Below are 27,807 nucleotides of genomic sequence, written 5' to 3' on the forward strand. Positions count from 1 at the left end.
CATTGCTGCTCGGACACAATTGATCAGAAATTGTCAGCTGATTTAGTGACGCAAAGTTTGTGCTCTTTCTGTCAGCCAACGTTGTCATAAGCTGAATCCACTTTGACCGATGTCGAGTAAAAATTACTTTTACGCATTACTTGGCTTCAGCTTGAGACGTAGGTTTAAGTGACCATGCACAGAGGTTGTCCCTCTTTTTTGCTTGCTTCCCCTGTTCCTCATCCCGAATAAAAGTGGTGTCAAAAGTTTGGGCGAAGGTGGCCAAAATAATATCGCGTTACCGCAGCCAAAGACGTGCACGCGTAAAGAGCGTCTCCGCGGTAACGCGCTCTTCCGAAGGCGCGTGAGTCACGTGGGTGGGGGCCGAGCAGCAGGAGCAGGAGCAGCAGCAGCAGCAGCAGCAGCAGCACCGGAGCAAGCGCCCGTTCGGCGGCCGTTACCTGTTTTGAGCGGAGCTAGTGTGTGCACCACATCGTGATATCTGCGTTCAAGAGCCTCTCTGGTGGCCTTCCGTCACCATGATGGCCCCGCTGGCCGTGCGCCTGGCGCTGGTCCACCTGGTTTGCGTCGTATGGCTGATGTACAGCTGCGCAGCCGGTGAGTACTTTGAAGAAAATGTCCAACTTGCGAATGTTGTACTCTTACTATAACTTTGGAAGGAGGCATTTGGTTCGGATTGCAGTGCGGATCCGCTGCTGGGTTAAAAGTGGACCGACTCAGGAAGCTGGGTGAATTTACTATGGGATGTTTTGGCATTTTTTGAGTTTTGTATAAAAATGGATCATTCGGCGCGAAACAGTTCGGTCTGGTTTGTAACCTAAATTCGGTCCAATCTTTGACCCAAATTGAGTTGTTAGAGTGGATGTTCTTGACGTCACTTAACTATTTTTCTGATGCACGTAAACCTTGTGGGTCAATGTTTTTTCTTGAGTCATGTGAGTGCAAACTGTCTTTTTATGTTGTACATTTTTAACAAGATGATTGATTGCGAGACACAATGGGACATTGTATCCAGTGTATACAGAGTATCACTTTCCTTGAAAGGCAGACGCCCTATTTTTCTCCTCACATGCACTGTCGTGAAAATAAGCAAATAGTCAGTATTGAAGATGTCCGTTCTACATTAAAGTCGTACATCATTGTAAGGATAAGTACAAGTGATCAAATCTCTCTTGGTAAAGATCTCCTATTATATCTAATAGGACGTGCAATATTGATCCAACTGAAACGAAAAGAATATCATATGATCCACTTTGATTTTAACCTTGCACTTTTATTTGTCCATCCCTCCAAACAAAACTAACTCTGTCTTGTCACCGTGGGATAGTGGGAAACGTAATTTCGATCTCTTTGTGTGTCTTGACATGCGAAGGAATTGACAATAAAGGAGACTTTGACTTTGACTTTGACGCGCGTTGACTTTGACGCGCGTCACATAGGGAGACCACTATTGGCTTTAATATTCGCAACCACACATTGAGTTTGTCTCATTCCAATATATAAAAAAAAAAAGGGAAAATACTTTGAAACGTGTGTGTTGTGTGTGTGTGTTGGGGGGGGGGGAAGAGCAGAAGGACTTTGTTCTGTCGCTTTGTTACAACAAGAGGCGTGACTTGTCAACACGTCTTCCTTTATTGCAAATGTATCTTTTGGCAGTCGATGAAAAAAAAAAAAAGTTTTGATGTGGCGATTTTAGACCTGTAGCGCCATCGTGTGGGCAGAACTTGAGTTAAAAAAAAAGAAAAACTTATTTCTCCGAGTGGCAGAACGACAGAATTGGACTGAATCGCCTCCGTTCAGTTCTTGAAATTATTCAGCATATTGAAACTGGTCATCCTCTGAAAAAATGTGCCTTGTTGATATTTTTGTGACGCTATTATTTCAGGCTAATAGCCCTAAATTCCCAAGTCCTTTGTAAGTCTTGTCAATGGTGGATTGTCAGTCATGCAGGTGACACAGTTAGGTGGCGTGCATTCTTGCTTGTTTGCTGAAATTCTGGTTTTTACCAAGAGTTGAAAAATGACCATGGCAACTTTGATGGTTCATCAGGTGTAACCCGTCATACGCCATGTGACGCAGACCACGGATGGAATTCTCACGGCTCCAAATGCTACAAGAAGATAGACACAACCAACGGTTGGCGGGGAGCTCGTCACGACTGCCTCTGGGAGGGCGGCGACCTTGTCTCCATCACCTCCGAGGAGGAGGAAAAGTTTGTGAAGGAGCAAATGGGCGACAAGCCGTTCTGGATCGGACTCTCCAATCTGGTGAGACGGAAACGCAAGCGGCTGTTGTATGGAGTAGACTGGGGTCAAACGTTTTGAACTTTGCCCTTAAAATCCATTTGTTTTAGTTCTTACGTTCCCTGAGAGCGCTGTCTCTGTCTGGGCAGTGGTTCCAATTAAGCCTTCCACTTAAGCTGTCCTTTGTGATTCCACGCCCCGCTCAGCGAGCACCTCGCCCCACGCCAGATTTGGGATTACAACTGAAAAAGATTTGAACCTGAATAAAAAAGATCCCAATCTGAAAAAACAAGAGTTGAACCTGAAAATAATGCGAATCTGAATACATGCAACTGGAAAAAAGATCTCAAATCATGAAAATGAATTGCGATGAAACCTGAAAATAAATACTTTATTCCAAAATATTACCAAGGCGAACTCAAAAACACTTTCACACAAGTGTTTTGTTTTACTACGTTGTTTTGTTTTTCTAGTTTTAAGATCAGCTCGTTTATTTTCAGATTTAAGTTTCCCTTTTTTCAAGTACATACGAGTTTTGTTTTTTCAAGTACAAAACGTTTGACCCCAATCTTCAAGGGATATTTAATATCAAATCCTTTCGATGAAGCATACTGCTGGCGAGCTTTTGGTACGCCATTGACAACGGGATTGGTTTCGGCAGGTCTGCGACAAGGACCATTGTAACTTATTCGAAGAGGGAGAAAAGAGACTGAACTGGTCCGACACCGGTGTGACCCCGACCTACGCTAACTGGACCTCAGACCAAGGCGGAAGGTAAGAAGATCACATCTTTGCATCCTGTGTCAGGTGGGATGCACATTATCCGAGGACGTGAACGAGGAAAAAAAAAACCACCAAATTGGCCTGTTTGTCGGATGTGTGTCTCAGTTTTCATGCCTTTTCCCAACAGCTCCGACAATGAATCCTGCGCGTACGTCAACCAAGGTGCGCACATACACAGTCAGCCTGGAAAGTGGAGACATGGCTCGTGCGGATCCTCGTTGGCGTACATGTGCAAGCGGTCGCCCGACGGTAAGTCCACACGTCCGTTGCGATGTTGGCGCTGAAAGGAGCAAAGTGCAACCGTGCCATCTTTCTGCAGACTGCCCGGACGGATGGCCGTGTTCCTACAAAGACTTGGGTTACACTTACAGTCGAGTGGAGAGTGAGTGGCAGCGACGCTCCTTTTGACACCAGCGCCATCTCGTGGTTTCCTAATTAGTTTCTTTTGGCTTTCAGCTTCCTACTGCGACTCTGGCGAGTTCCTGTACAAGGACTCTTGTTACCATTTTGAGGAGAGGAATGGAACTTGGCAAGCTGCTGAAGATTTCTGCAAGGAAAAGGGAGGTCTCTTGGCCAGCGTGCACTCACAGGTTGACGGACAGTTTTTGGCTGGTGAGCACCAAGGCAAATTGACCATGCCCGCAATCGTCCCGCAGTTTTTCATCACAAGTGTTTGTTCTGCTTTCCTCAAGCTCACCGGAGAAGAGTACTTTATTCTTGGCTGGGACTCAAGAAGAACAATGGCAAATTTGAGTGGCGCGACGGATCATCTACAGTAAGTGACAATGTGTGCAAGGGAGGTCTAAAAAGTTGTCACTTTGCCCCAATGAAGCTGTCATGTTAGAAGGCAAGAGTTAAAAAGTGCCATTTTAGTCGAATAGAGTTGATTGAAATAGAAGGAAAAATCTGACAAGAATGTTCGTCCTGTCAAATAGATTTGACTTTGACTTGTATTGAGTCATGTTACAAGTGAAAAAATGTCTTAGATTTATGAGGGATGACCATTGTAATTTACAAGGAAAAAACAGTGACATGAATTGTAGAAACAAAGTGCAACATTCATTTTACGGGGAGACATTTTTTATTGAAAAGTTCCAATCAGAAAGTTGGAAGGGGGTTGGAACATGGCAACAATTCTTATTGTGAGATAGAGCTTGTGAACATTAATTTGAGAGATTTGAATCAATGAAGTGACTTTGAAGGAAGGTGGTGGGAAGCCATCCGAGCAACTGCAACACCAAACACGCTCGAGTCATGTCCACTGTCGTCCGCAGGATGATGTCCCGTGGCATTCTCATAGTTATCCAGGTGCCTGCACAAAATTGAATACTGCTGGAGAAGTTGCGATCGAAAAATGTAGTGAACTTCGTCCATCCATCTGTCAAAAAGGTCAGAAAGTCACAACCTCTCATTTGCCCTTTGTCTTCTCATTGCTCTCTCATATTTGACCCCTCTCGCCTCCTTGCAGGCAAGGCCAGAGCTTCTCTTCCGCTTCTTTCGGCGTCAGCATCAGGTGGGTGTCCCAGCCTGCAGCCCGCACGCAGAATCTTGCTTGCCCTTAAGTGACTCGAGTCTCGCTTGCAAGCAAGAGTGCAAATTGCGGCTGGTGGCGGGAGAACCCCGCCAACGAGGTCGAGTGATTAATTGTATTACTGAATAAAGTAACTCGTTACCGGGGAAAGCGTTACGGTTAAAAACAACACAATACATGCACGTTTTTGCCTCAAACCTCAATCAATATTAAAATACATCTTGATATCGCCACTTGAAAATTCTTCAGCGGTCCTGTTGTGACTACTGGTGAAAGAAATTGCCTTGTTTATCTCTTGGGACAGTATTCTTTCAGACTAATAGCCCTAAAATGCCCACCTAAGTCTTGTCAGTTGGGGATTGTCAGCTATACAGGTGACTTAATCTGCCAAAAACTGATATAAATGTCCCAAAAGTCCCAATGATCGTCGTCTCACACACATCTGGGTGTGGTGAAACTTGACTAAGACTATGGATCATTGAAGTTAAGTTAAAGTCCCAAAGATCATCACACACATATCTGGGTGCAGTGAAATTTGTCCTCGGCATTTAACCCATCCCCGTGTGATTTTGATCCATCCCCTGGGGGAGAGGGGAGCAGTGAGCAGCAGCGGTGCCGCGCTCGGGAATCATTTGGTGATCTGATAAAGGTGGCAATGCACTTCATGCCTGTTTGCTGGATTTCTGATTTCCACCAAAGGTTGAAAAATGACCAAGCTAACTTTGCTGTTTCATCAGCATCGACCGATCATGAGGCAGCATGTGACACAGTCAACGGATGGAGTCCTCACGGCTCAAACTGTTACAAGAAAATGAACACAACCAACGGTTGGCTGGGGGCTCGTCACGACTGCCTCTGGGAGGGCGGCGACCTTGTCTCCATCACTTCAGAGGATGAGGAGAAGTTTGTGAAGGAGCAAATGGGCGACAAGCCGTTCTGGATCGGAGTCTCCAATCTGGTGAGGCGAAAGCGCAAGTGGGCTTCCTACTGGTGCTCGAGTGACAACCAGTATTGTTTTTGGCAGGTCTGCGACAAGGACTGGTGTCAGTTTTTTAAAGCGGGAGAAAAGGGGCTGACTTGGTCCGACACCGGTGTAACCCCGACCTACGCTAACTGGGCCTCAAGCCAAGGCGGAAGGTAGGAGAACACCTCTTTGTGTCCTGTGTCAAGCGAGATGCACGGGGAGATTTTGGAACCCCTTTCCAAACATGTGAAAAGATGTGATGAGGTTTAAAAAAGCTTTGGTTTTCTTTTCATCGGGAAAGAGGAAAATAAACTCCAAATTGGCACGTTTGTTGGATGTGTCTCGCTTTTCCCGACTTTTCTCAACAGCTCCGACAATGAATCCTGCGCGTACGTCAACCAAGGTGCGCACATACACAGTCAGCCTGGAAAGTGGAGACATGGCTCGTGCGGATCCTCATTGGCGTACATGTGCAAGCGGTCGCCCGACGGTAAGTCCACACGTCCGTTGCGATGATGACGCTGAAAGGAGAAAAGCGCAACCGTGCCATCTTTTTGCAGACTGCCCGGAGGGATGGCCATGTTCCTACAAAGACTTCGGTCACACCTACAGTCAAGTTGAGAGTTGAGTGGCAGCGACGCTTCTTTCTACACCCAAACTGCATTGTCGTGGTGGTTTTCTAATTAGTTTCTTTTGGCTTTCAGCTTCCTACTGCGACTCTGGCGAGTTCCTGTACAAGGACTCCTGTTACCATTTTGAGGGGAGGAATGGAACTTGGCAAGCGGCTGAAGATTTCTGCAAGGAAAAGGGAGGTCTCTTGGCCAGCGTGCACTCACAGGTTGACGGACAGTTTTTGGCTGGTGAGCACCAAGACAAATTCACCATGCCGGCAATCGTCCTGCAATTTTTCACCACAAGTGCTTGTTCTGCTTTCCTCAAGCTCACCGGCGAATAGGATGGTATTCTTGGCTGGGACTCAAGAAGAACAATGGCAAATTTGAGTGGCGCGACGGATCATCGACAGTAAGTGACAATGGAGGTCTAAAAAGTTGTCACTTTGCCCTAATGAAGCTGTTACGTTCGAAGGATAAAGTTGAAAAGTGTCATTTCAGCAGAACAAAGCTGGTTGAAACTGGAAAAATCGGACAAGAATGGTCTTCCTGTCAAATAGATTTGACTTTGACTTGTATTGAGTCATGTTACAAGTGAAAAAATGACCATTGTAATTTACAAGGAAAAAAATATGACATGATTTGTAGAATTAAAGTGCACCGTTCATTTTACGGGGAAACATTTTTTAGTTCCAATCAGAAAGTTGGAAGGGGGTTGTAACATCGCAACAATTCTTATTGTGAGATAGAGCTTGTGAACATGAAGTTGAGCGATTTGAATCAATGAAGTGACTTTGAAGGAATGTGGTGGGAAGCCATCCGAGCAACTGCAACACCAAAAACGCTCGAGTCATGTCCACTGTCGTCCGCAGGCTGATGTCCCGTGGCATCGTGATAAATATGTAGGTGCCTGCACAAAATTGGATCGTGCTGGAGAAGTTCAGATCGACAGTTGTACTAGTGCCACTCGTCCATCCATCTGTCAAAAAGGTCAGAAAGTCACAACCTCTCATTTGCCCTTTGTCTTCTCATTGCTCTCTCATATTTGACCCCTCTCACATCCTTGCAGGCAAGGCCAGAGCTTCTCTTCCGCCTCTTCCGGCGTCAGCATCAGGTGGGCGTCCTAACCTGCAGCCCGCACGCAGAATCTTGTTTGCCCTCGAGTGACTCGAGTCTCATTTGCAGGCAAGAGTGCAAAGTGCGGCTTGTGGCGGGAGAACCCCGCCAACGACTTCTGCTACCTGATCCACGACACGGCCAACTTGACCTGGAAGGAGGCGCGAGACGAGTGCGCCCGCCGCAGAGGCAACCTGCTCGCCATCACCGATTTACAGGACCACAACTTCATACACGGTAGGTCGTCCTCGGTCTGCTTCGCTTTTTGGCGCAGCTGAAGTACTTAATGAAAGAATCCATCGAGAGACCACCGACTCACGTCAACATTTTGCCGAGTTTCTGTCATTCCAAAGGATAGACCAAAAATAAGCTTGTGACCCCCGCCAACAAGGACCCAACCCAGACATCACCATCACTTCATTTTAGTTAAGCGTTTTGGACTCGCATCTGTAAGATGCTTCAACCTTGTGTTCTCTATTTACCTTTGACCCAAAGGGGTTCCGGGAAGCGGTTCCTCTTTGTGGTTGGACGCCAGCGACACCAATGTTGAAGTCGGCAGCAAGCAGTCTGACGAATCCTCACCGAGTTCCGTCCTTCTGGGCGCAAGTGGGTCTAAAACCTGGCCGATGTATGAAGGAACGAAGGAGCGCTGAGCATCTGTGGTCTCTTTCAAGGTAACCCTGGTGACCCCCCCGGCCGACGCTGCAACTCCTTACATCATGGCAAGGGCGACATGGAAGTTGTCGATTGTGAGAAGAAGAGCGGCTACGTCTGTAGGAGAAGAGGTAAGACGAGATGCTCGGTCGATTCTCCCCAACTTGCGTTATCAGCCGAGAGGACCAGAGTGGCAATTGTAAAGTTTGTGCTCTGATGTGAGTGGTGATGCAGGTGACGCAATTGGCTGAAACTGAATGACTTATTCTAGCAAAGAAGACAAAAACCGTTGCGTTATTACGTCAGAGTAATCCCAAAATGTTCCCTCAGGCATTCAAACATGTGAAATGACCAATGGGTGGCACGGCTTCGGCTCCAGCTGCTACAGGAAGATGGAGACCACCAACGGTTGGCTGGGGGCTCGTTACGACTGCGTCTGGGAGGGGGGCGACCTGGTCTCCATCACCTCGGAGGATGAGGAGAAGTTTGTGACGGAGCAAATGGGCGACAAGCCGTTCTGGATCGGACTCTCCAATCTGGTGAGACGGAAGCGCAAGTGGGCTTCCTACTGGTACTTGAGTGACAACCAGTATTGTTTTTGCCATGGCAGGACTGCAACGAGGTCTGGTGTCAGTTTTTTAAAGCGGGAGAAAAGAAGCTGACTTGGTCCGACACTGCTATGACGCCGACCTACGCTAACTGGACCTCGAGTCAAGACGGAAGGTAGGAAGGTCACCTCTTTGGGTCCTGTGTCGGGCAAGATGCACGGGGAGATTTTGGAACCCCTTTTTTAAATTGTGTGAGCATGCCATGAAGCACCTTTTTATACTTTTGATCAGAAAATGGAGAAAAAAAACGTAGCCCGTCTGTCGGATGTGTGTCTCGTTTCTCACGCTTTTTGCCGACAGCTCCAACGATGAATCTTGCACGTACGTCCGCCAAGGTGTGCACGTAGATAGTCAGCCTGGAAAATGGAGACATGGCTCGTGCGGATCCTCATTGGCGTACATGTGCGAGCGGCCGCTCGACGGTAAGTCTGCACGTTCTATTGATGTTGACGCTGAAAGGAGAAAAAAAATGCAATCACGTCGTCCCCCTGCAGCCTGCCCGTTAGGACGGCTGTGTTCCTACAAAGACTACGGATTCAGCTACAGTCGAGTGGAGAGTGAGTGGCAGTGACGCTTCTTTTCCACACCTGCCGTTGTGCTTCTGTAATCTATGTTTCTTGGCGGCTTTAGCTTCCTCCTGCGACACTGGCGACTTCCTGTACAGGGACTCTTGCTTTCACTTTGAGGGGATGAAGCGAACTTGGGAGGCTGCCGAGGTGTTCTGCAGAGAATGGAACGGTCACCTGGCCAGCGTCCACTCACTGGTTGAGGGCCAATTCTTGGCTGGTGAGCTTCAAGACAAACTGCCGATGCCAGCTATCGTCCCCTAGCGCGTCACAATGTCTGACACGATGCTCTTCTTGTGCTAAATTTCCTTCCTTCCTTTGATATCCTCAAGCTCACGCGCCATATGCAGGAGGAGTGCAATCCTGGGTGGGACTCAAGAAGAACAAGGACAACTTTGAGTGGAGCGACGCAACACCTACGGTAAGGGGAACGTTTAGAGCAGTCTACCAAAGTTGTCATTTGCTCAGACTGAAGGTGTCATATCGGAAGCCAAATTCTACAGAACAATGAAAGTTAGACTTTGGCAAGAATGATCACCATGTTACAAAAAGAGATAAACATTGAAGGTATTAATCAGCTGAAGCATTAACTGGAAGAAAATTGTCAAATGAATTCAAGTCATACTGTAGGAAAGGGTTGAGAAAATATCGATCAGTGGGAGGAAAAAAGGACTCATCATTTTGGAGGAAATGCGGTGGGAAGCGAGCCCAAACGCACCAAAGTCACACCTGGCGTGTCGTCGGCAGGGCAACATTGTGTGGGTGCCAAACGGGCCGAAAAGGCGTGGTGGCTGCTCTGCCTTGTCGCCGACTGGTCAACTTGAGGATTGGCCCTGCACCAAAAGTCAGCCATTCATCTGTAGAAAAGGTCAGAAAATGACGACCAATCATCTTGCACTTTTATATGCTCTCTCATAACCATCCCTCTTCCTTTCTTGCAGCTATGGTCCAAGAGTTTGTTCTTCCTCCGCCGGCAGGTGGGCGCCCCACCCGGCAGTCGACATGTGGTCTCTTGTTAGCGGTTTGCCCTCAGGTGACTTGACTCTCGCTTGCAGGCTGGAGTGCAAAGTGCGGTTGGTGGCTGGACCGATCCTCCGACGACTTCTGCTACCTGATCCAGCACAAGCCCACCAAGACGTGGCAGAAGGCGCGAGACGACTGCCTCCTCCGAGGAGGCGACCTGCTCAGCATCGCCGACTCAAATGAACAGACAGTCATACAAGGTAGGCTGTCCGTCCGTCCGTCAGGTTGCCGTCAGGGCTGTTGAATTCCCCCAACATGGGCAGAGCTCCAGACCTCACATGCATGCAATGAGCAGTCAGCGAGCCATCAGCGAGCAGAGCGCCAACGAGAATGTTTCAAACTCATTTTACCATTTACCTCCAAAGGTCTGTACACTTCTCTGTCGAGCGCTCCCTCTCTGTGGTTGGGCGTCAACAACGACATCACGAAAGACGGCAGCGAGTGGACTGACGGATCCCCGTTCGGTTACATGTTCATGGACAGAGGTGTGTCCCGAAACCCAACCGATGTTTGCCTGCGATGTTGCGGAGGAATGGAGCTGAGCATCTGTCGTCTCCTTCCAGATGACCCCGGTGACCTCTCTGGTGCATCCTGTCTTTCCTTACTCACAAGAAACGGCCGCTGGAAGTTTGACGATTGCCGCAAGAAAAGAGGCTACATCTGCAAGAAAAGAGGTAAGACGTGGCGACGCTCAGTGGATTCTCGCAACGTGCTGACTCGTGTCTTTGGCTTTTGTCTTCCAGGAATCCCGGCAAAGCCTCAGCAGCCTCTTATTGGTAAGTCTCTGAACGGTGACTTCAAACGATGCAAAACAAAAATGACATGACGATGCTTGTCTTTATTTTTACTTTACTTTCATAGCGTAAAGAATTCAGGCTGTAAGCGAATGAGGGTTATGCAAGATCAGCTCGCAATATAGTGACTATACCATGGGTGACTATTCTATTCGCTAAATAATCATCTGTAGCAGCCCGAGTTGAAAATTTCACTTAGATATGTATTATATAAATATATTTATGCGCGATGCAGAAAAATGTGACGTGAAGGGAATGCAGAAATCTGGTTTTCATCAAAGGTTGAAAAATGACCATGGGAACTTTGATGTTTCATCAGCTTTAACCCATCATGAGCCAACATGTGACACAGTCAACGGATGGAGTCCTCACGGCTCAAACTGTTACAAGAAGATGGAGACCCCGAACGGTTGGCTGGGGGCTCGTCACAACTGCCTCTGGGAGGGCGGCGACCTTGTCTCCATCACCTCTGAAGACGAGGAAATGTTTGTGATGGAGCAAATGGGCAACAAACCGTTCTGGATCGGACTCTCCAATCTGGTAAGTGCAGGCTGCTGTTGGCTGGCGACTGGTAGTTGAGATGGAACCGCGAGCAAGTGGCTGTTGGCTCACTATCGGTACACCATTGACAATGAGTTTGGACTCTGCAGAACTGCAACGAGACCTGGTGTCAGTTTTTTAAAGCGGGCGAAAAGAGTGTGACTTGGTCCTACACCAGTGTGACGCCGACCTACGCCAACTGGGACCCGCGTCAAGACCAGAGGTAAGAAGATCACCTCTTTGCATCCTGGGTCAGGTGGGATGCACGGTGATATTTTCAAATTGCTTTCTAAAAATTGCTTTTGGGGCTGAGTTTTCATCAGAAAAAAAGGGCAAAACCTCCAAATTGGCACGTTTGTCGGATGTGTCTCGCTTTTTCCGACTTTTCTCAACAGCTCCGATGATGAATCCTGCGCGTACGTCAACCAAGGTGTGCACGGAGACAGTCAGCCTAGCAAGTGGAGACGTGGCTCGTGCAGATCCTCATTGGCGTACATGTGCGAGCGGTCGCCCGACGGTAAGTCTGCACGTTTGACGTGAAAGGAGAAAAGTGCAACCATGTCGTCTTTCTGCAGACTGCCCGGACGGATGGCCGTGTTCCTACAAAGACTTGGGTTACACTTACAGTCGAGTGGAGAGTGAGTGGCAGCGACGCTTCTTTTGACACCAGCGCCATCTCGTGGTTTCCTAATTAGTTTCTTTTGGCTTTCAGCTTCCTACTGCGACTCTGGCGAGTTCCTGTACAAGGACTCTTGTTACCATTTTGAAGGGAGGAATGGAACTTGGCAAGCGGCTGAAGATTTCTGCAAGGAAAAGGGAGGTCTCTTGGCCAGCGTCCACTCACCGGTCGACAGACGATTTTTGGCTGGTGAGCGTCAAGACAAACTGACCAATCGTCCCGCCATGTTTCACAACATCGTCACAAGTGCTCGTTCTGCTTTCCTCAAGCTCACGTGCGAAAAGGATTTCAACCTTGGCTGGGACTCAAGAAAAGCTCAGCCAAATTTGAGTGGCTCGACGGATCATCTACAGTAAGTGACACGTTTGCAACGCGGGTCTAAAAAATGGTCACTTATGAAGCTGTCATGTTGGAAAGCAAAACATTAAAAAGTGTCGTTTTAGTAGACCGCAGTTGATTCAATAGAGAGGAGAAATCTGACAAGAATGGTCTTCCTGTTAAATAGATTTGAATTTGTTACAAGAAGTCCTTTAGTTTGATGGCTTAGAATTGTGATATATAAGAGAAAAAAAACCAATAAGATTTCACCATGCATTTCACAGGAAAACGTTTTTCAGAATAAAAATTAACAGTTTAGGGTTTGGAAAGCTTCAATCTGAAACTCAGGTTGGAATATCGCAACAATTTCTATTGGTTCCGGAAATGATGAGAATGGTGAGAAGAAAAACAGATTTGAACCAGTGAGGTGACTTTGAAGGAAATTTTGCGGGAAGCCATCTGAGCAATTGCAACGCCAAACACGCTGTATCCTCTGCAGGACAACGTCACAAAGAACCTTACTCAAAATTCAGATGACTGCGCAAAATTGAATGAGAATGGAGAAATTCAGCTTGAGGGTTGTACTGGCCTTCGTCCATCCATCTGTCAAAAAGGTCAGAAAGTCACAACCTCCCATTTGCCCTTTGTCTTCTCATTGCTCTCTCATATTTGACCCCTCTCGCCTCCTTGCAGGCAAGGCCAGAGCTTCTCTTCTGCTTCTTCCGGCGTCAGCATCAGCATCAGGTGGGCGTCCCACCCTGCAGCCCACATGCAGAATCTCGTTTGCCCTCAAGTGACTTGAGTCTTGCTTGCAGGCAAGAGTGCAAAGTGCGGCTGGTGGCGGGAGAACCCCGCCAACGACTTGTGCTACCTAATCAACTCCAAGCACACCAAGACCTGGAAGGAGGCGCGAGACGAGTGCACCCGCCTCAGAGGCAACCTGCTCGCCATCACCGACTCGAACGAACATACCTTCATACGAGGTAGGCCGTCCACAGTCTGCTGCGCTTTTTGGCGCGGCTGACGTGCTTGATGAAAGAATCCATGCAAGTCAAATCGAGAGACCACCGACTCACGTCAACATTTTGTCGAGTTTCTGTCATTCCAAAGAAAAGACCAAAAATAAGCTTGTGACCCCCACCAACTCGGACCCAACCCAGACGTCACCCACACTTTGTTTTAGTTAAGCATTTTGCACTTGCCTCTGTAAGATGCGTCAGTCAACCTTCTGTTCTGTATTCACCTTTGACCCAAAGGGCTTCTGCCAAGCGGTTCCTCTTTGTGGTTGGACGCCAGCGACATCATTGTTGAAGTTGGCAGCAAGCAGTCTGACGAATCCTCACCGAGTTCCGTCCTTTTGGGCGCAGGTGGGTCTAAAACCTGGCCGATGTATGAAGGAACAAAGGAGCGCTGAGCATCTGTGGTCTCCCTCCAGGTAACCCTGGTGACCCCCCCGGCCGACGATGCAACTCCTTACTCAGTGGCAAGGGCGGCATAGAGGTTGTCGATTGCGAGAAGAAGCGCGGCTACGTCTGCAAGAGAAGAGGTAAGACGAGATGCTCGGCCAATTCTCCACAATTTTTTGTCTCATGTGAGTCGATGCAGATGACGCATTTGCCTGAAACTGAGTGCGTAATCCCCAAATGTCTCCTCAGTCGTTCAGACATGTGAAAGGACCAAAGGGTGGCGACGCTTTGGCTCCAACTGCTACAAGAAGATGGAGACCACCAACGGTTGGCTGGGGGCTCGTTACGACTGCGTCTGGGAGGGCGGCGACCTGGTCTCCATCACCTCGACACACGAGGAAAGCTTTGTGAAGGAGCAAATGGGCGACAAGCCGTTCTGGATCGGACGTTCCAATCTGGTGAGACGAAAGCGGTAGAATACGTTGACTTTCCACTGGTACCTAACCGTCACCTGCGATTGGTTTCGGCAGAACTGCGACGTGGCCTGGTGTCAGTTTTTTGAAGCAGGAGAAAAAAGACTGTCTTTGTCCGACACCGGCGTGACGCCGACCTACGCCAACTGGGACTCGCGTCAAGATAGAAGGTAAGAAGGTCACCTCTTTGCGTCCTTTTGTTGTCAGGCGGAACACACAGCGAGATTATGGATCCCATCTGCGAATTTTGAGAGTATTGATGAGAAAGGAGGAAAAGCCTCCAAATTGGCACGTTTGTCGCATGTGTGTCTCCTTTTTCCCGACCTTTTTCAACAGCTCCAACAATGAATCCTGCGCGTACGTCAACCAAGGTGTGCACGTAGAGAGTCAGCCTGGAAAGTGGAGACATGGCTCGTGCGGATCCTCATTGGCGTACATGTGCGAGCGGCCGCTCGACGGTAAGTCTGCCCGTCCGTTGTGACGTTAACGCTCAAAGGAGAAAAACTTGCAATCACGTCGTCCCCCTGCAGCCTGCCCGGACGGACGGCTGTGTTCCTACAAAGACTACGCATTCGGCTACAATCGAGTGGAGAGTGAGTGGCAGCGAGGCTTTTTTTTCCACACCTGCAACGTCTTGTTGTGGATTTGTAATCCATGTTTTTTTGGTGGCTTCAGCTTCCTACTGCGGCACTGGCGACTTCCTGTACAGGGACTCTTGCTATCACTTTGAAGGGATGAAGCGAACTTGGGAGGCAGCCGAGAAGTTCTGCAGAGAATGGAACGGTCACCTGGCCAGCGTCCAATCACTGGTTGATAGCCAATTCTTGGCCGGTGAGCGCCAAGACCAACTGCCGATACCAGCAATCGTCATCTAGCACTTCACAAAATTTGAATGCTCTTCTTGTGCTAAATTTCCTCGCTTCTCTGATATCTTCAAGCTCATGCGCCAGATGTAGGAGGATTGCAAGCTTGGGTGGGACTCAAGAAGAACAAGAACAACTTTGAGTGGAGCGACGCAACGCCTACAGTAAATGAAACATTTAGAGCAGTCTACAAACGTTGTCATTTGCCCTGAATGAAGGTGTCATATCGGAGGGCAAAGGTTCCACCAAACACGCAAGTTACACCAAATGCGGCAAAGTCATGTTCGGCGTGTCGTCCGCAGGGCAACATTGCGTGGGTGCCAAACGGGCCGACAGGACGTGGTGATTGCTGTGCACTGTCGCCAACTGGACAAGTTGAGGACTGGCCCTGCACCAATATTCGGCCATTCATTTGTAAAAAAGGTCCGAAAATGAAGAGCACTCACCTTGCACTTCCATGTGCTCCCTCTATCTAAGAGTGCTAATGACTCCTCTCTTTTCCTTGCAGCCAAGGTCCAAGAGTTTGTTCTTCCTCCGCCGGCAGGTGGGCGTCCCACCCAGCAGTCGACACGTGGTCTCTTGTCACCGGTTTGCCCTCAAATGACTTGAGTCTCGCTTGCAGGCTGGAGTGCAAAGTGCGGCTGGTGGCCGGACCGATCCTCCGACGACTTCTGCTACCTGATCCAGCACAGGCCCACCAAGACGTGGCAGAAGGCGCGAGACGACTGCCTCCGCCGCGGAGGCGACCTGCTCAGCATTGCCGACTCACGCGAACAGGCCTTCATACAAAGTAGGCTGTCTGTCTGTCCGGTCGCAATCAGGGCTGTTGAATTCCCCCAACATGGGCAGAGCTCCAGACCTCACATGCATGCATTTGGTTTCCTTGGACAACCGCTAATATACTGGAATATACGATAGTGCGTTCCACCAATGAGCAGTCAGCGAGCCATCAGCGAGCAGAGCGCCAACGAGAATGTTTCAAACACATTTTACCATTTACCTCCAAAGGTCTGTACACTTCGCTGTCGAGCGCCCCCTCTCTGTGGTTGGGGGCCAACAACAAGATCATGAAAGACGGCAGCGAGTGGACTGACGGATCCCCGTTCGGTTACATGTTCATGGACAGAGGTGTGTCCAAAACCCAATTGATGTTTGCCTGCGATGTTGCGGAGGAATGGAACTGAGCATCTGTCGTCTCCTTACAGATGACCCCGGTGACCTCTTTGGAGCATCCTGTCTTTCCTTACTAACAAGCAACGGCCGCTGGAAGTTTGCCGATTGCAGGAAGAAAAGGGGCTACATCTGCAAGAAAAGAGGTAAGACGTGGCGACGCTCAGTGGATTCTCACAGCATGCTGACTCGTGTCTTTGGCTTTTGTCTACCAGGAATCCCGGCAAAGCCTCAGCAGCCTCTTCATGGTAAGTCTCTGAACGGTGACTTCAAACGATGCAAAACAAAAATGACATGACGATGCTTGTCTTTATTTTTACTTTACTTTCATAGCGTAAAGAATTCAGCCTGTAAGCTAATGAGGGTTATGCAAGATCAGCTCGCAGTATAGTGACCATACCATTGGTGACTATTCTATTCGCTAAATAATCATGTGTAGCAGCCCGAGTTGAAAATTGCATTAAGATATGTATTATGTAAATATATTTATGCGCGATGCAGAAAAATGTGACATGCAGGGAATGCAGAAATGTGTGTGTGTGTGTGTGTGTGTGTGTGTGTGTGTGTGTGTGTGTGTGTGTGTGTGTGTGGGGTGGGGGTGTGTATAACCTCCAACCTTCTTCTGGAGACACCCCCCTGGGTGAAACCGTCTAGAACCACCTGTGCTTTGGGGAGTAACCCTGCTCATTTGACACGAGTGATCAAAGGTGATTTTAATGGCCCAATATTTTGGATGTTGTTTAAGAAGAATATGTTTGCCAATGTCCTGAGTTGAATGCACTTTTTCATCGGGGTGGCCGAGGGGGGCCCTGCATCAGCTGGGGTGGCCTTATGACAACCAGGGATGCGGGGGTTGATGGTCAAGTGTACAGTCCTACTCATTTACAAAATGGAATTGTTCTATTCGACAACATTTACTTGTACAAGATAAAATGTGCAAAGCATCACCTGAATTCTTTAGAAAATACTCGCATGCTCGAGAAGGCTCCGTTGCTTTGGAGCGCCTCTGCGTGTGTGTGGGCGGAGGTGAGGGGCACAGAGCAGCGGGGCGCCTATCAGTGCAGCGCCTCTGTTAATGATCACACGTGAACAGACAGCTGTTAAATAAATGCATAAAATAGCAATTCAAAGTAACTTTTTTCCTGTCGCTTTGGAGGTCCTTTTGTTGCAGCGCCCCATACGCTGCATGTAGTGCATTTTCCCCACTGAGATTTTGCCAAAAGCAAAAACAAATGAGAGCATAATTTCAGCCAGTTTTTTTTCAATGTTTTTTTTTTCCTCTTAAATGTTGACGAGCTAGCCCATTGCGCTGATGGAATAGTGATGCGTTACAAATGTACAACTGGGCATGAGCTCTTTCTTGTGTAACTACCTGGAAAAAAAAAAAAGGGAGCTCCAATTGTTCTGTAGCTGTATTAAAAAAGACGTCTTCCTTTGCATAGATTGCAAACGTATATTTTGGTGATGAATGAAAATAAAAAAAGTTGAATGTGGACTCTTGACCTGTAGCGCCATCCTGTGGGCTGCACATGAGCAAAAAAAAAAACACCACCAACAACACATTTTTCTCTGTCCGAGGGGCAGAATGACAGAAGTGGACTGAATTTCCTCCGTTTTTTGACATGTGCAACAGTCCATGAAATCATTCAGCATCCTGAAGCTGGTTAATGAATGTCACGTTTAAAAATGTGCCTTGTTGATTTTTTTTGTGACTCTATTATTTTAGGCTAATAGCCCTAAATGCCCAAGTCCTTTGTAAGTCGTGTCAATTGTGGATTGTCAGTCATGCAGGTGACGCAATTTGGCTGAATTAGGTGGCGTGCATTCTTGCTTGTTTGCTGAATTAGTTCTTTTTACCAAAGGTTGGAAAATGACCATGGGAATTTTGATGTTTCTTCAGCTTTAACCCATCATGAGCCAACATGTGACACAGTCAACGGATGGAGTCCTCACGGCTCAAACTGTTACAAGAAGATGGAGACCCCGAACGGTTGGCTGGGGGCTCGTCACAACTGCCTCTGGGAGGGCGGCGACCTTGTCTCCATCACCTCTGAAGACGAGGAAATGTTTGTGATGGAGCAAATGGGCAACAAACCGTTCTGGATCGGACTCTCCAATCTGGTAAGTGCAGGCTGCTGTTGGCTGGCGACTGGTAGTTGAGATGGAACCGCGAGCAAGTGGCTGTTGGCTCACTATCGGTACACCATTGACAATGAGTTTGGACTCTGCAGAACTGCAACGAGACCTGGTGTCAGTTTTTTAAAGCGGGCGAAAAGAGTGTGACTTGGTCCTACACCAGTGTGACGCCGACCTACGCCAACTGGGACCCGCGTCAAGACCAGAGGTAAGAAGATCACCTCTTTGCATCCTGGGTCAGGTGGGATGCACGGTGATATTTTCAAATTGCTTTCTAAAAAAATGCTTTTGGGGGTGAGTTTTCATCAGAAAAAAAGGGCAAAACCTCCAAATTGGCACGTTTGTCGGATGTGTCTCGCTTTTTCCGACTTTTCTCAGCAGCTCCGACGATGAATCCTGCGTGTACGTCAACCAAGGTGTGCACGGAGACAGTCAGCCTAGCAAGTGGAGACGTGGCTCGTGCAGATCCTCATTGGCGTACATGTGCGAGCGGTCGCCCGACGGTAAGTCTGCACGTTTGACGTGAAAGGAGAAAAGTGCAACCATGTCATCTTTCTGCAGACTGCCCAGATGGATGGCCGTGTTCCTACAAAGACTTGGGTTACACTTACAGTCGAGTGGAGAGTGAGTGGAGCGACGCTTCTTCTGACACCCGCAGCCTCTCGTTGTCGTTTCCTAATGAGTTGCTTTTTCGTTTTACACCTACTCCGTCTCGTTGTGGTTTTCTAATGAGTTTATTTTGGCTTTCAGCTTCCTACTGTGACTCTAACGAGTTCCTGTACAAGGACTCTTGTTATCACTTTGAGGGGACGCCTAAAACTTGGCAAGCGGCTGAAGATTTCTGCAAGGAAAAGAGAGGTCTCTTGGCCAGCATCCCCTCACCGGTCGACAGACAATTTTTGGCTGGTGAGCGCCAAGACAAACTGACCAATCGTCCCGCCATGTTTTCTCGACATCGTCACAATTGCTCGTTCTGCTTTCCTCAAGCTCACGTGCGAGAAGGATCTCAACCTTGGCTGGGACTCAAGAAAAGAACATTTGAGTGGTTCGACGGATCATCTACAGTAAGTGACACATTTGCAACGCAGGTCTAAAAAATTGTCACTCATGAAGCTGTCATGTTGGAAAGCAAAACATTAAAAACTGTCATTTTAGTAGAGCACAGTTGATTCAATAGAGAGGAGAAATCTGACAAGAATGGTCTTCCTGTTAAATAGATTTGAATTTGTTACAAGAAGTCAAAAATGTCCTTTAGTTTGATGGCTTAGAATTGTGATATATAAGAGAAAAAAAAACAATAAGATTTCACCATGCATTTCACAGGAAAACGTTTTTCAGAATAAAAATTAACAGTTTAGGGTTTGGAAAGCTTCAATCTGAAACTCAGGTTGGAGTATCGCAACAATTTCTATTGGTTCCGGAAATGATGAGAATGTTAAGAAGAAAAACAGATTTGAACCAGTGAGGTGCCTTTGAAGGAAATTTCGCGGGAAGCCATCTGAGCAATTGCAACACCAAACACGCTGTATCCTCTGCAGGACAACGTCACAAAGAACCTCATTCAAAATTCAGATGACTGCGCAAAATTGAATGAGAATGGAGAAATTCAGCTTGAGGGCTGTACTGGCCTTCGTCCATCCATCTGTCAAAAAGGTCAGAAAGTCACAACCTCCCATTTGCCCTTTGTCTTCTCATTGCTCTCTCATATTTGACCCCTCTCGCATCCTTGCAGGCAAGGCCAGAGCTTCTCTTCCGCTTCTTCCGGCGTCGGCATCAGCATCAGGTGGGCGTCCCAGCCTGCAGCCCACTTGCAGAATCTTGTTTGGCCTCAAGTGACTTGAGTCTCGCTTGCAGGCAAGAGTGCAAAGTGCGGCTGGTGGCGGGAGAACCCCGCCAACGACTTGTGCTACTTGATCCACGACATGGCCAACAAGACCTGGAAGGAGGCGCGAGACAAGTGCACCCGCCTCAGAGGCAACCTGCTCGCCATCACCGACTCGAACGAACATACCTTCATACGAGGTAGGCCGTCTACAGTCTGCTGCGCTTTTTGCCGAGTTTCTGTCATTCCAAAGAAAAGACCAAAAATAAGCTTGTGACCCCCACCAACCCAGACTTCACCCACACTTTGTTTTAGTTAAGCATTTTGCACTTGCCTCTGTAAGATGCGTCAGTCAACCTTCTGTTCTGTATTCACCTTTGACCCAAAGGGCTTCTGCCAAGCGGTTCCTCTTTGTGGTTGGACGCCAGCGACATCATTGTTGAAGTTGGCAGCAAGCAGTCTGACGAATCCTCACCGAGTTCCGTCCTTTTGGGCGCAGGTGGGTCTAAAACCTGGCCGATGTATGAAGGAACAAAGGAGCGCTGAGCATCTGTGGTCTCCCTCCAGGTAACCCTGGTGACCCCCCCGGCCGACGATGCAACTCCTTACTCAGTGGCAAGGGCGGCATAGAGGTTGTCGATTGCGAGAAGAAGCGCGGCTACGTCTGCAAGAGAAGAGGTAAGACGAGATGCTCGGCCAATTCTCCACAATTTTTTGTCTCATGTGAGTCGATGCAGATGACGCATTTGCCTGAAACTGAGTGCGTAATCCCCAAATGTCTCCTCAGTCGTTCAGACATGTGAAAGGACCAAAGGGTGGCGACGCTTTGGCTCCAACTGCTACAAGAAGATGGAGACCACCAACGGTTGGCTGGGGGCTCGTTACGACTGCGTCTGGGAGGGCGGCGACCTGGTCTCCATCACCTCGACACACGAGGAAAGCTTTGTGAAGGAGCAAATGGGCGACAAGCCGTTCTGGATCGGACGTTCCAATCTGGTGAGACGAAAGCGGTAGAATACGTTGACTTTCCACTGGTACCTAACCGTCACCTGCGATTGGTTTCGGCAGAACTGCGACGTGGCCTGGTGTCAGTTTTTTGAAGCAGGAGAAAAAAGACTGTCTTTGTCCGACACCGGCGTGACGCCGACCTACGCCAACTGGGACTCGCGTCAAGATAGAAGGTAAGAAGGTCACCTCTTTGCGTCCTTTTGGTGTCAGGCGGAACACACAGCGAGATTATGGATCCCATCTGCGAATTTTGAGAGTATTGATGAGAAAGGAGGAAAAGCCTCCAAATTGGCACGTTTGTCGCATGTGTGTCTCCTTTTTCCCGACCTTTTTCAACAGCTCCAACAATGAATCCTGCGCGTACGTCAACCAAGGTGTGCACGTAGAGAGTCAGCCTGGAAAGTGGAGACATGGCTCGTGCGGATCCTCATTGGCGTACATGTGCGAGCGGCCGCTCGACGGTAAGTCTGCCCGTCCGTTGTGACGTTAACGCTCAAAGGAGAAAAACTTGCAATCACGTCGTCCCCCTGCAGCCTGCCCGGACGGACGGCTGTGTTCCTACAAAGACTACGCATTCGGCTACAATCGAGTGGAGAGTGAGTGGCAGCGAGGCTTTTTTTTCCACACCTGCAACGTCTTGTTGTGGATTTGTAATCCATGTTTTTTTGGTGGCTTCAGCTTCCTACTGCGGCACTGGCGACTTCCTGTACAGGGACTCTTGCTATCACTTTGAAGGGATGAAGCGAACTTGGGAGGCAGCCGAGAAGTTCTGCAGAGAATGGAACGGTCACCTGGCCAGCGTCCAATCACTGGTTGATAGCCAATTCTTGGCCGGTGAGCGCCAAGACCAACTGCCGATACCAGCAATCGTCATCTAGCACTTCACAAAATTTGAATGCTCTTCTTGTGCTAAATTTCCTCGCTTCTCTGATATCTTCAAGCTCATGCGCCAGATGTAGGAGGATTGCAAGCTTGGGTGGGACTCAAGAAGAACAAGAACAACTTTGAGTGGAGCGACGCAACGCCTACAGTAAATGAAACATTTAGAGCAGTCTACAAACGTTGTCATTTGCCCTGAATGAAGGTGTCATATCGGAGGGCAAAGGTTCCACCAAACACGCAAGTTACACCAAATGCGGCAAAGTCATGTTCGGCGTGTCGTCCGCAGGGCAACATTGCGTGGGTGCCAAACGGGCCGACAGGACGTGGTGATTGCTGTGCACTGTCGCCAACTGGACAAGTTGAGGACTGGCCCTGCACCAATATTCGGCCATTCATTTGTAAAAAAGGTCCGAAAATGAAGAGCACTCACCTTGCACTTCCATGTGCTCCCTCTATCTAAGAGTGCTAATGACTCCTCTCTTTTCCTTGCAGCCAAGGTCCAAGAGTTTGTTCTTCCTCCGCCGGCAGGTGGGCGTCCCACCCAGCAGTCGACACGTGGTCTCTTGTCACCGGTTTGCCCTCAAATGACTTGAGTCTCGCTTGCAGGCTGGAGTGCAAAGTGCGGCTGGTGGCCGGACCGATCCTCCGACGACTTCTGCTACCTGATCCAACGCAGACCCACCAAGACGTGGCAGAAGGCGCGAGACGACTGCCTCCGCCGCGGAGGCAACCTGCTCAGCATCGCCGACTCACGCGAACAGGCCTTCATACAAAGTAGGCTGTCTGTCTGTCCGGTCGCAATCAGAGGTGTTCAAATCCCCCAACACGGGCGGGGCTCCAGACGTCACCTGTGTTTGTTTCCGCTGACCACCTTTAACATTTACGCATTTAACATTTATTTCAAATCACGTGCCTCTTCATCGGTACAGCGTGGCCACCAATGAGCAGTTGGTCTATCTTTGCTCCCCCCTGCGAGCAGAGCGCCAACGAGAATGTTTCAAACTCTTGTTGCACATTTTACCATTCACCTCCAAAGGTCTGTACACTTTTCTGCCGAGCTCTCCCTCTCTGTGGTTGGGCGCCAACAACAACATCACGAAAGACGGCAGCGAATGGACTGACGGATCCCCGTTTCGTTACGTGGTCATGGACGGAGGTGGGTCAAAAACCTAACCAATGTTTGTCTCCGATGTTGCGGAGGAACGGAGCTGAGCATCTGTGGTCTCCTTCCAGATGACCCCGGTGACCTCTCTGGCGCTTCCTGTCTTTCCTTACTCACAAGCAACGGCCGCTGGAAGTTTGATGATTGCAGGAAGAAGAGGGGCTATATCTGCAAGAAAAGAGGTAAGACGTGACGACGCTCAGACGATTCTCACAATGTGCTGATTCACATCTTTGGCTGTTTTCTCGCAGGAAACACGCCAAAACCTCCCCAGCCTCATGACGGTAAGTCGTCTTAAACAGTGGCTTCAAACAATCCTAGGCAAAAATGACCTGACAATGCTTTTTCAGGCTTGAAGGAGATCCTTGTCTGCAACAACCATTCTGCTGACCTTGTATGTGAGAGTGAGGGTCAGAAGCAAGGTCGCATCAGCATCCAGTCCGCCTTTTACGGTCGGCGGAGTGACGACATTTGCTTGCTGGACAGCGACTCATACGACGACGGTAAGACCTGAGAAGCCACCATTTTGATGCCGCCAATTAAGGCATTTATCCACCTACCTCTGAAGGCTCATTCAGTAATGTTTTGCTTGGTCTCCTCCTGGAAGTCTCCAAAGAACTTTGGCATGCTGTCGAACGTAATGAAAATGAACCAAAGCTTACAAACCGCTCAGACGCCGGAATGAGTCTATATGCAGAAACGTGCTAGTTTTGTTCGACTTTGTCTTGCTGAACTCATTCAGGTGCATCAATGCTCATCAGGCCCACTCAGACTCAGTGGTGTGTTGTAACTTGCAGAGTATTGCGGAGTGGAAGGCATCCTCCCTCGCTACAGGAAAATGTGCAACGGCCAGCAAAAATGCCGCATTGAGCTTTTGGAGGACGATTCCTGCCCTGCCACCTCCAAATATCTGGAGATGGTCTATAGCTGTGAACACAAAGGTGGGCTTTGCGTCTCGTGATCTTCTGCTCTGCAATCCCAAGAAATAATGCAAGGAGTCCCACAAGAGGATAGATGGCGAGATTTGTATTTTAATTGGCCTTGAAGCATCTGTTCCAAATGAAAATGACTTTTGGCTGTCCTCAGTATGTCTTGACAGTCTGGGCATTGCGGACGGGAGCCTCGCAGACTCTCTCTTCCAAGCCTCCTCCTCGATGGAAGACGCCACCCCAGAAAAAGCCCGCCTCAATGGAGAGTCCTGCTGGAAGCCGTCAAAAGATCGTACGCAGAAAAATGACAGCTTGGCACTGTGGTCTCCTGAGCGTTCTAATGTCTTGTCCCCTCCAGCCGTCGGCAGCTGGATCCAGGTGAACCTCGGTTACATGAGAAAGGTGACGGGGATCGTGACCCAGGGGTGTGATAGCGATAATACTCGCTCCTGGGACATCCAACTTGAGATGAAGGTGAGCGTTAATCGGAGGAAATGGACAAAACACCCAGGCGGGAAGGTGAGTGCAGGGACAATCGAGTCGACCTCAACCTCACCCTCCAAAATTGTCACAACAAACAAGCAAACATCCTATTTGTAGTTCATCGGTGGTGGAACTCATCTGCTTGAGACGCCGGCATTTGCTAAGTATGTCCGCATCCTGCCGCTGGAGAGTCGTCCAGAATTTGGCCTCCGCTTTGACATCTTGGGATGCGCGCATGACGGTGAGCAACACAATCTACTGCTTTGCTTGCCGAAAACAACAAGGCCAAAACACGCGATGATCCCGCCTTATGTCCGACAGATGCGATGACCTGTGCCAGACAGTTCAACAGCCTCCACTTCACCGATTCGATGACGTGAGTCACACTTGACACAATGTTTCATGACGATGACCGCCTGTCGTCAATTTCACAACATGTGTGTCTTCTGCAGGTTCTACTGTCCACCTGGGTGTGCCAAAGACAAACACTTTGTCTCTGGAACATTGGTCTACTCAAAGGTACATGATTACCTCACCCACCAGTCGAGTTCTTGTCTGTGACTGCAACTTTGTGTAAATGCAGGACTCGCACATCTGCGCGGCTGCTATTCACGCTGGCGTCATTCAGAACGACATCGGAGGAGATTGTATTGTGATGCGAGCTCCCAAACAGCCAGTCTACATGGGCTCCACTGGGAACGGGATCATCTCCAGACTGTGAGTGACCAACTTTCACGGAAAAGTCCCATAAAGAGCCACCAGCTAATTATCACTTTACTATTTGCAGTTCGGACGACCCGCTGGGTGATTCTTATACGTTTGCAGATGGAGGTGAGTTCAAAAAATGTTTCTTTATGTCACGTCAACTGTTGATGACAAGGAAAACTCACACGATGTCTCGCCTGCAGAGCCCAGATGCTCGGCACCTGACTGGGAGGAGTTTGCGGGTTTCTGCTACAAATTCTTTGAAGACGTCAAGAACTGGGATGATGCTCAACGGGTCTGCCGTGGTTTTGGTGCCGAACTGATGTCCATTTGCTCCAAAGTGGAGCAGGCGTGGGTTAAAAGTGCCTCAGAGTTTGGTACGTATCCCAACGATTGATTGATTAATTAACAATCTCTGTAGAACGACCGGATGGGTGGAATATCTGAGAACCAGATGAGAGCTTTGTTCTCATCCGTCCTCCGCAGAAACCAGCGATATGTGGACCGGACTGAATGACCTGGTGCTTCCCGGCATGTTTGTGTGGTCGGACCGCCACAAGGTGACCTTCACCCACTGGGCCGCAGGAGAACCCTACCAGCGTGTCGGCCTCGGCAAGCACTGCGTGGCTCAGTTATGGCAGGTGGGTGCTCCGTTGAGCATTTGGAAGAATACCTTTGCGTTCCACTGAAACTGATGGTTTTCTTTCAGACTGGAAAATGGAAGCTAATGTCTTGCGCCCAAGTGAACAGCTTCATGTGCAAGATGCCCAAAGTGCACTTTCCAAAGACCTCATCGAAGCCACAGGTGGCACAGTAGAGTCCGCCTGCCAACAGCAGGATGCCCGTGGAGAAAATCTACAACGGTGCGCCCCAAGGAAGTCATCAAAGAAGAAGAGCAACTTTTAATCCCTTTCCTACTCTACTCAGTAACTATAAATAGTATCAAAATTGCAATCTGAACACCTCTGCATACCTTTGTAATTCATACAGTAGCTGCATTTAGCTTCGCTGTTATTAGCCAACTAGATGTCGTGTCCTGATGAAATGTGAACAAGCATGCTATGTTCACTAACACTCGACTCTACTTGGTCTACTTTGTCTTTTCTTTTTTTTGCACGCTTGACAACTTTGACTGCCTTTTCGTAAAGAGTTACTCACTGAAAGAACAATACACATTGTACAGAAGTCTCAGTGCTTTTAAAGAGCCCAATCGTAAGAACGTGACAGGCAAGAATACTCTTGGAGCTGGAATGAAAGTCCAAAGTCGGTTACTGGTATTGTTCTTTGTTTCGTTTTATATTCATGTCGTGTTGTGTTGTCTTGTCGTAATCGCCCTTAGAAAAGGGTGCCCGACTCGACAGCCTTTTGTTTAATTCTGGTTAAAAAAAAAAAATTATATTTTATGATTACAAATAATGAATTGTGAATCAACAGTGAGCTATGTTACTGCCAATGATGTCTGCAATTGTAGACTAATTCAGTATTTTCCATCAGCATTTTTGATAACTGATGGCAGTTTTTTACTCGATCGCTGCTGTCAGAAAAATTGTGTTTTTCACTGTTGTTGTTTCTACGGTATGTTACAAAATCTACAATTCATGTATTATTGGATTTTTGATTACTGATTGCAGAAGTGACTTAATCACTGCTGTCAGAAAAATGTTGGTTTTCACAGTCATTTGATTTTTCTTAATTTCAAAATAAAAGAAACTGATTACGATTCGGGTTTTTTTTTCTACATTTTTTGACTGATTCAAACCATGCCAGCTAAACTGTTCACTTTACCCCGAACACAAATTCTCGCTAAATTTAAAAACAAAAGGCAAATATTTTAGATGATCTCTCAATGAATTGGGTTGAATTAAATTTGGTTGAATTAAACACTTGTGCACCCCTGTCTGGGACTGTTAACAAATCAGATGAAATAGGTAGAATTTGAAAATAGTCCTACATATTTGAAACACTCTGACATCAGAGGCTGTTTAACAAAACAAATACTCAACAAGCACCTATTCACACAACTTGGAAACATTTGTATTCCCGTGGCCTCTAGGAAAAAGAAAAAACAAGAAAATCATAAAATTGGTTCCTTCTGGCACTGACAAAAACACACACAGTATTGTTTTACAGTACATTTGAGACATCAAGGGCTGGTTGCAGGGTTGTGAAAAACGGTCACTTGACCAAATGCCGTGGAGGCTTTTGTCATTATACCAGTTCAGAACGGGGCCCAACCGATTATCATTCTGCCGACTAAATTAGCCTTATATACTAGCTCTTTTCAGAATATCCCATATCAGCCCAAATCAGGATGAATATTCTTTTTGTCTACAAGCTA

General features: G+C 48.1%; 1 protein-coding gene across 2 annotated transcripts; it reads left to right on the plus strand.

Annotated features, from left to right (window-relative positions):
• The first annotated feature begins 367 nt into the window (after positions 1 to 367).
• LOC148377548 (uncharacterized) lies at positions 368 to 27,189 on the plus strand. Of its 2 annotated transcripts, none has more exons than XM_088368190.1 (90): positions 368 to 597; positions 2,050 to 2,267; positions 2,905 to 3,017; positions 3,154 to 3,275; positions 3,346 to 3,408; positions 3,483 to 3,638; positions 3,719 to 3,801; positions 4,301 to 4,415; positions 4,495 to 4,539; positions 5,295 to 5,515; positions 5,582 to 5,694; positions 5,890 to 6,011; positions 6,082 to 6,144; positions 6,226 to 6,381; positions 6,462 to 6,544; positions 7,005 to 7,122; positions 7,202 to 7,246; positions 7,318 to 7,485; positions 7,744 to 7,854; positions 7,923 to 8,033; positions 8,233 to 8,441; positions 8,513 to 8,625; positions 8,811 to 8,932; positions 9,005 to 9,067; positions 9,141 to 9,296; positions 9,409 to 9,497; positions 9,824 to 9,944; positions 10,018 to 10,053; positions 10,132 to 10,299; positions 10,465 to 10,584; positions 10,663 to 10,773; positions 10,843 to 10,875; positions 11,213 to 11,433; positions 11,544 to 11,656; positions 11,829 to 11,950; positions 12,009 to 12,071; positions 12,146 to 12,301; positions 12,382 to 12,464; positions 12,930 to 13,044; positions 13,124 to 13,174; positions 13,246 to 13,413; positions 13,687 to 13,797; positions 13,866 to 13,976; positions 14,086 to 14,294; positions 14,367 to 14,479; positions 14,646 to 14,767; positions 14,840 to 14,902; positions 14,985 to 15,140; positions 15,248 to 15,336; positions 15,475 to 15,595; positions 15,681 to 15,716; positions 15,795 to 15,962; positions 16,181 to 16,300; positions 16,378 to 16,488; positions 16,558 to 16,590; positions 18,243 to 18,463; positions 18,574 to 18,686; positions 18,857 to 18,981; positions 19,040 to 19,102; positions 19,229 to 19,384; positions 19,466 to 19,542; positions 20,017 to 20,131; positions 20,211 to 20,261; positions 20,333 to 20,500; positions 20,689 to 20,799; positions 20,868 to 20,978; positions 21,088 to 21,296; positions 21,369 to 21,481; positions 21,648 to 21,769; positions 21,842 to 21,904; positions 21,987 to 22,142; positions 22,250 to 22,338; positions 22,477 to 22,597; positions 22,683 to 22,718; positions 22,797 to 22,964; positions 23,227 to 23,346; positions 23,424 to 23,534; positions 23,604 to 23,636; positions 23,703 to 23,855; positions 24,150 to 24,293; positions 24,439 to 24,573; positions 24,640 to 24,800; positions 24,882 to 25,005; positions 25,086 to 25,140; positions 25,217 to 25,283; positions 25,348 to 25,481; positions 25,552 to 25,595; positions 25,673 to 25,846; positions 25,956 to 26,110; positions 26,179 to 27,189. In XM_088368190.1, the coding sequence occupies exons 1-90, from the start codon at positions 519 to 521 to the stop codon at positions 26,284 to 26,286; spliced, it is 10,407 nt and encodes a 3,468-aa protein (XP_088224316.1). In that variant the 5' UTR covers positions 368 to 518; the 3' UTR covers positions 26,287 to 27,189. The 2 variants fall into 2 exon arrangements, with proteins under 2 accessions (XP_088224316.1, XP_088224317.1); XM_088368191.1 differs by having other exon boundaries at positions 18,860 to 18,981.
• The last annotated feature ends 618 nt before the right edge of the window (positions 27,190 to 27,807 follow it).

This window comes from Syngnathus floridae, unplaced genomic scaffold (assembly GCF_059516105.1).
Source record: "Syngnathus floridae isolate MCC-2025c unplaced genomic scaffold, RoL_Sflo_1.0 HiC_scaffold_129, whole genome shotgun sequence".
NCBI classification, from domain to species: domain Eukaryota; kingdom Metazoa; phylum Chordata; class Actinopteri; order Syngnathiformes; family Syngnathidae; genus Syngnathus; species Syngnathus floridae.

Coding starts and splice junctions, on each gene's coding strand:
- LOC148377548 (XM_088368190.1), top strand. CDS start 519: ATGATGGCCCCGCTGGCCGTGCGCCTGGCGCTGGTCCACCTGGTTTGC. Junction 6,145..6,225: donor CACCTACAGTCAAGTTGAGA/GTTGAGTGGCAG, acceptor TTTGGCTTTCAG/CTTCCTACTGCGACTCTGGC. Junction 22,965..23,226: donor CGAACAGGCCTTCATACAAA/GTAGGCTGTCTG, acceptor TCACCTCCAAAG/GTCTGTACACTTTTCTGCCG.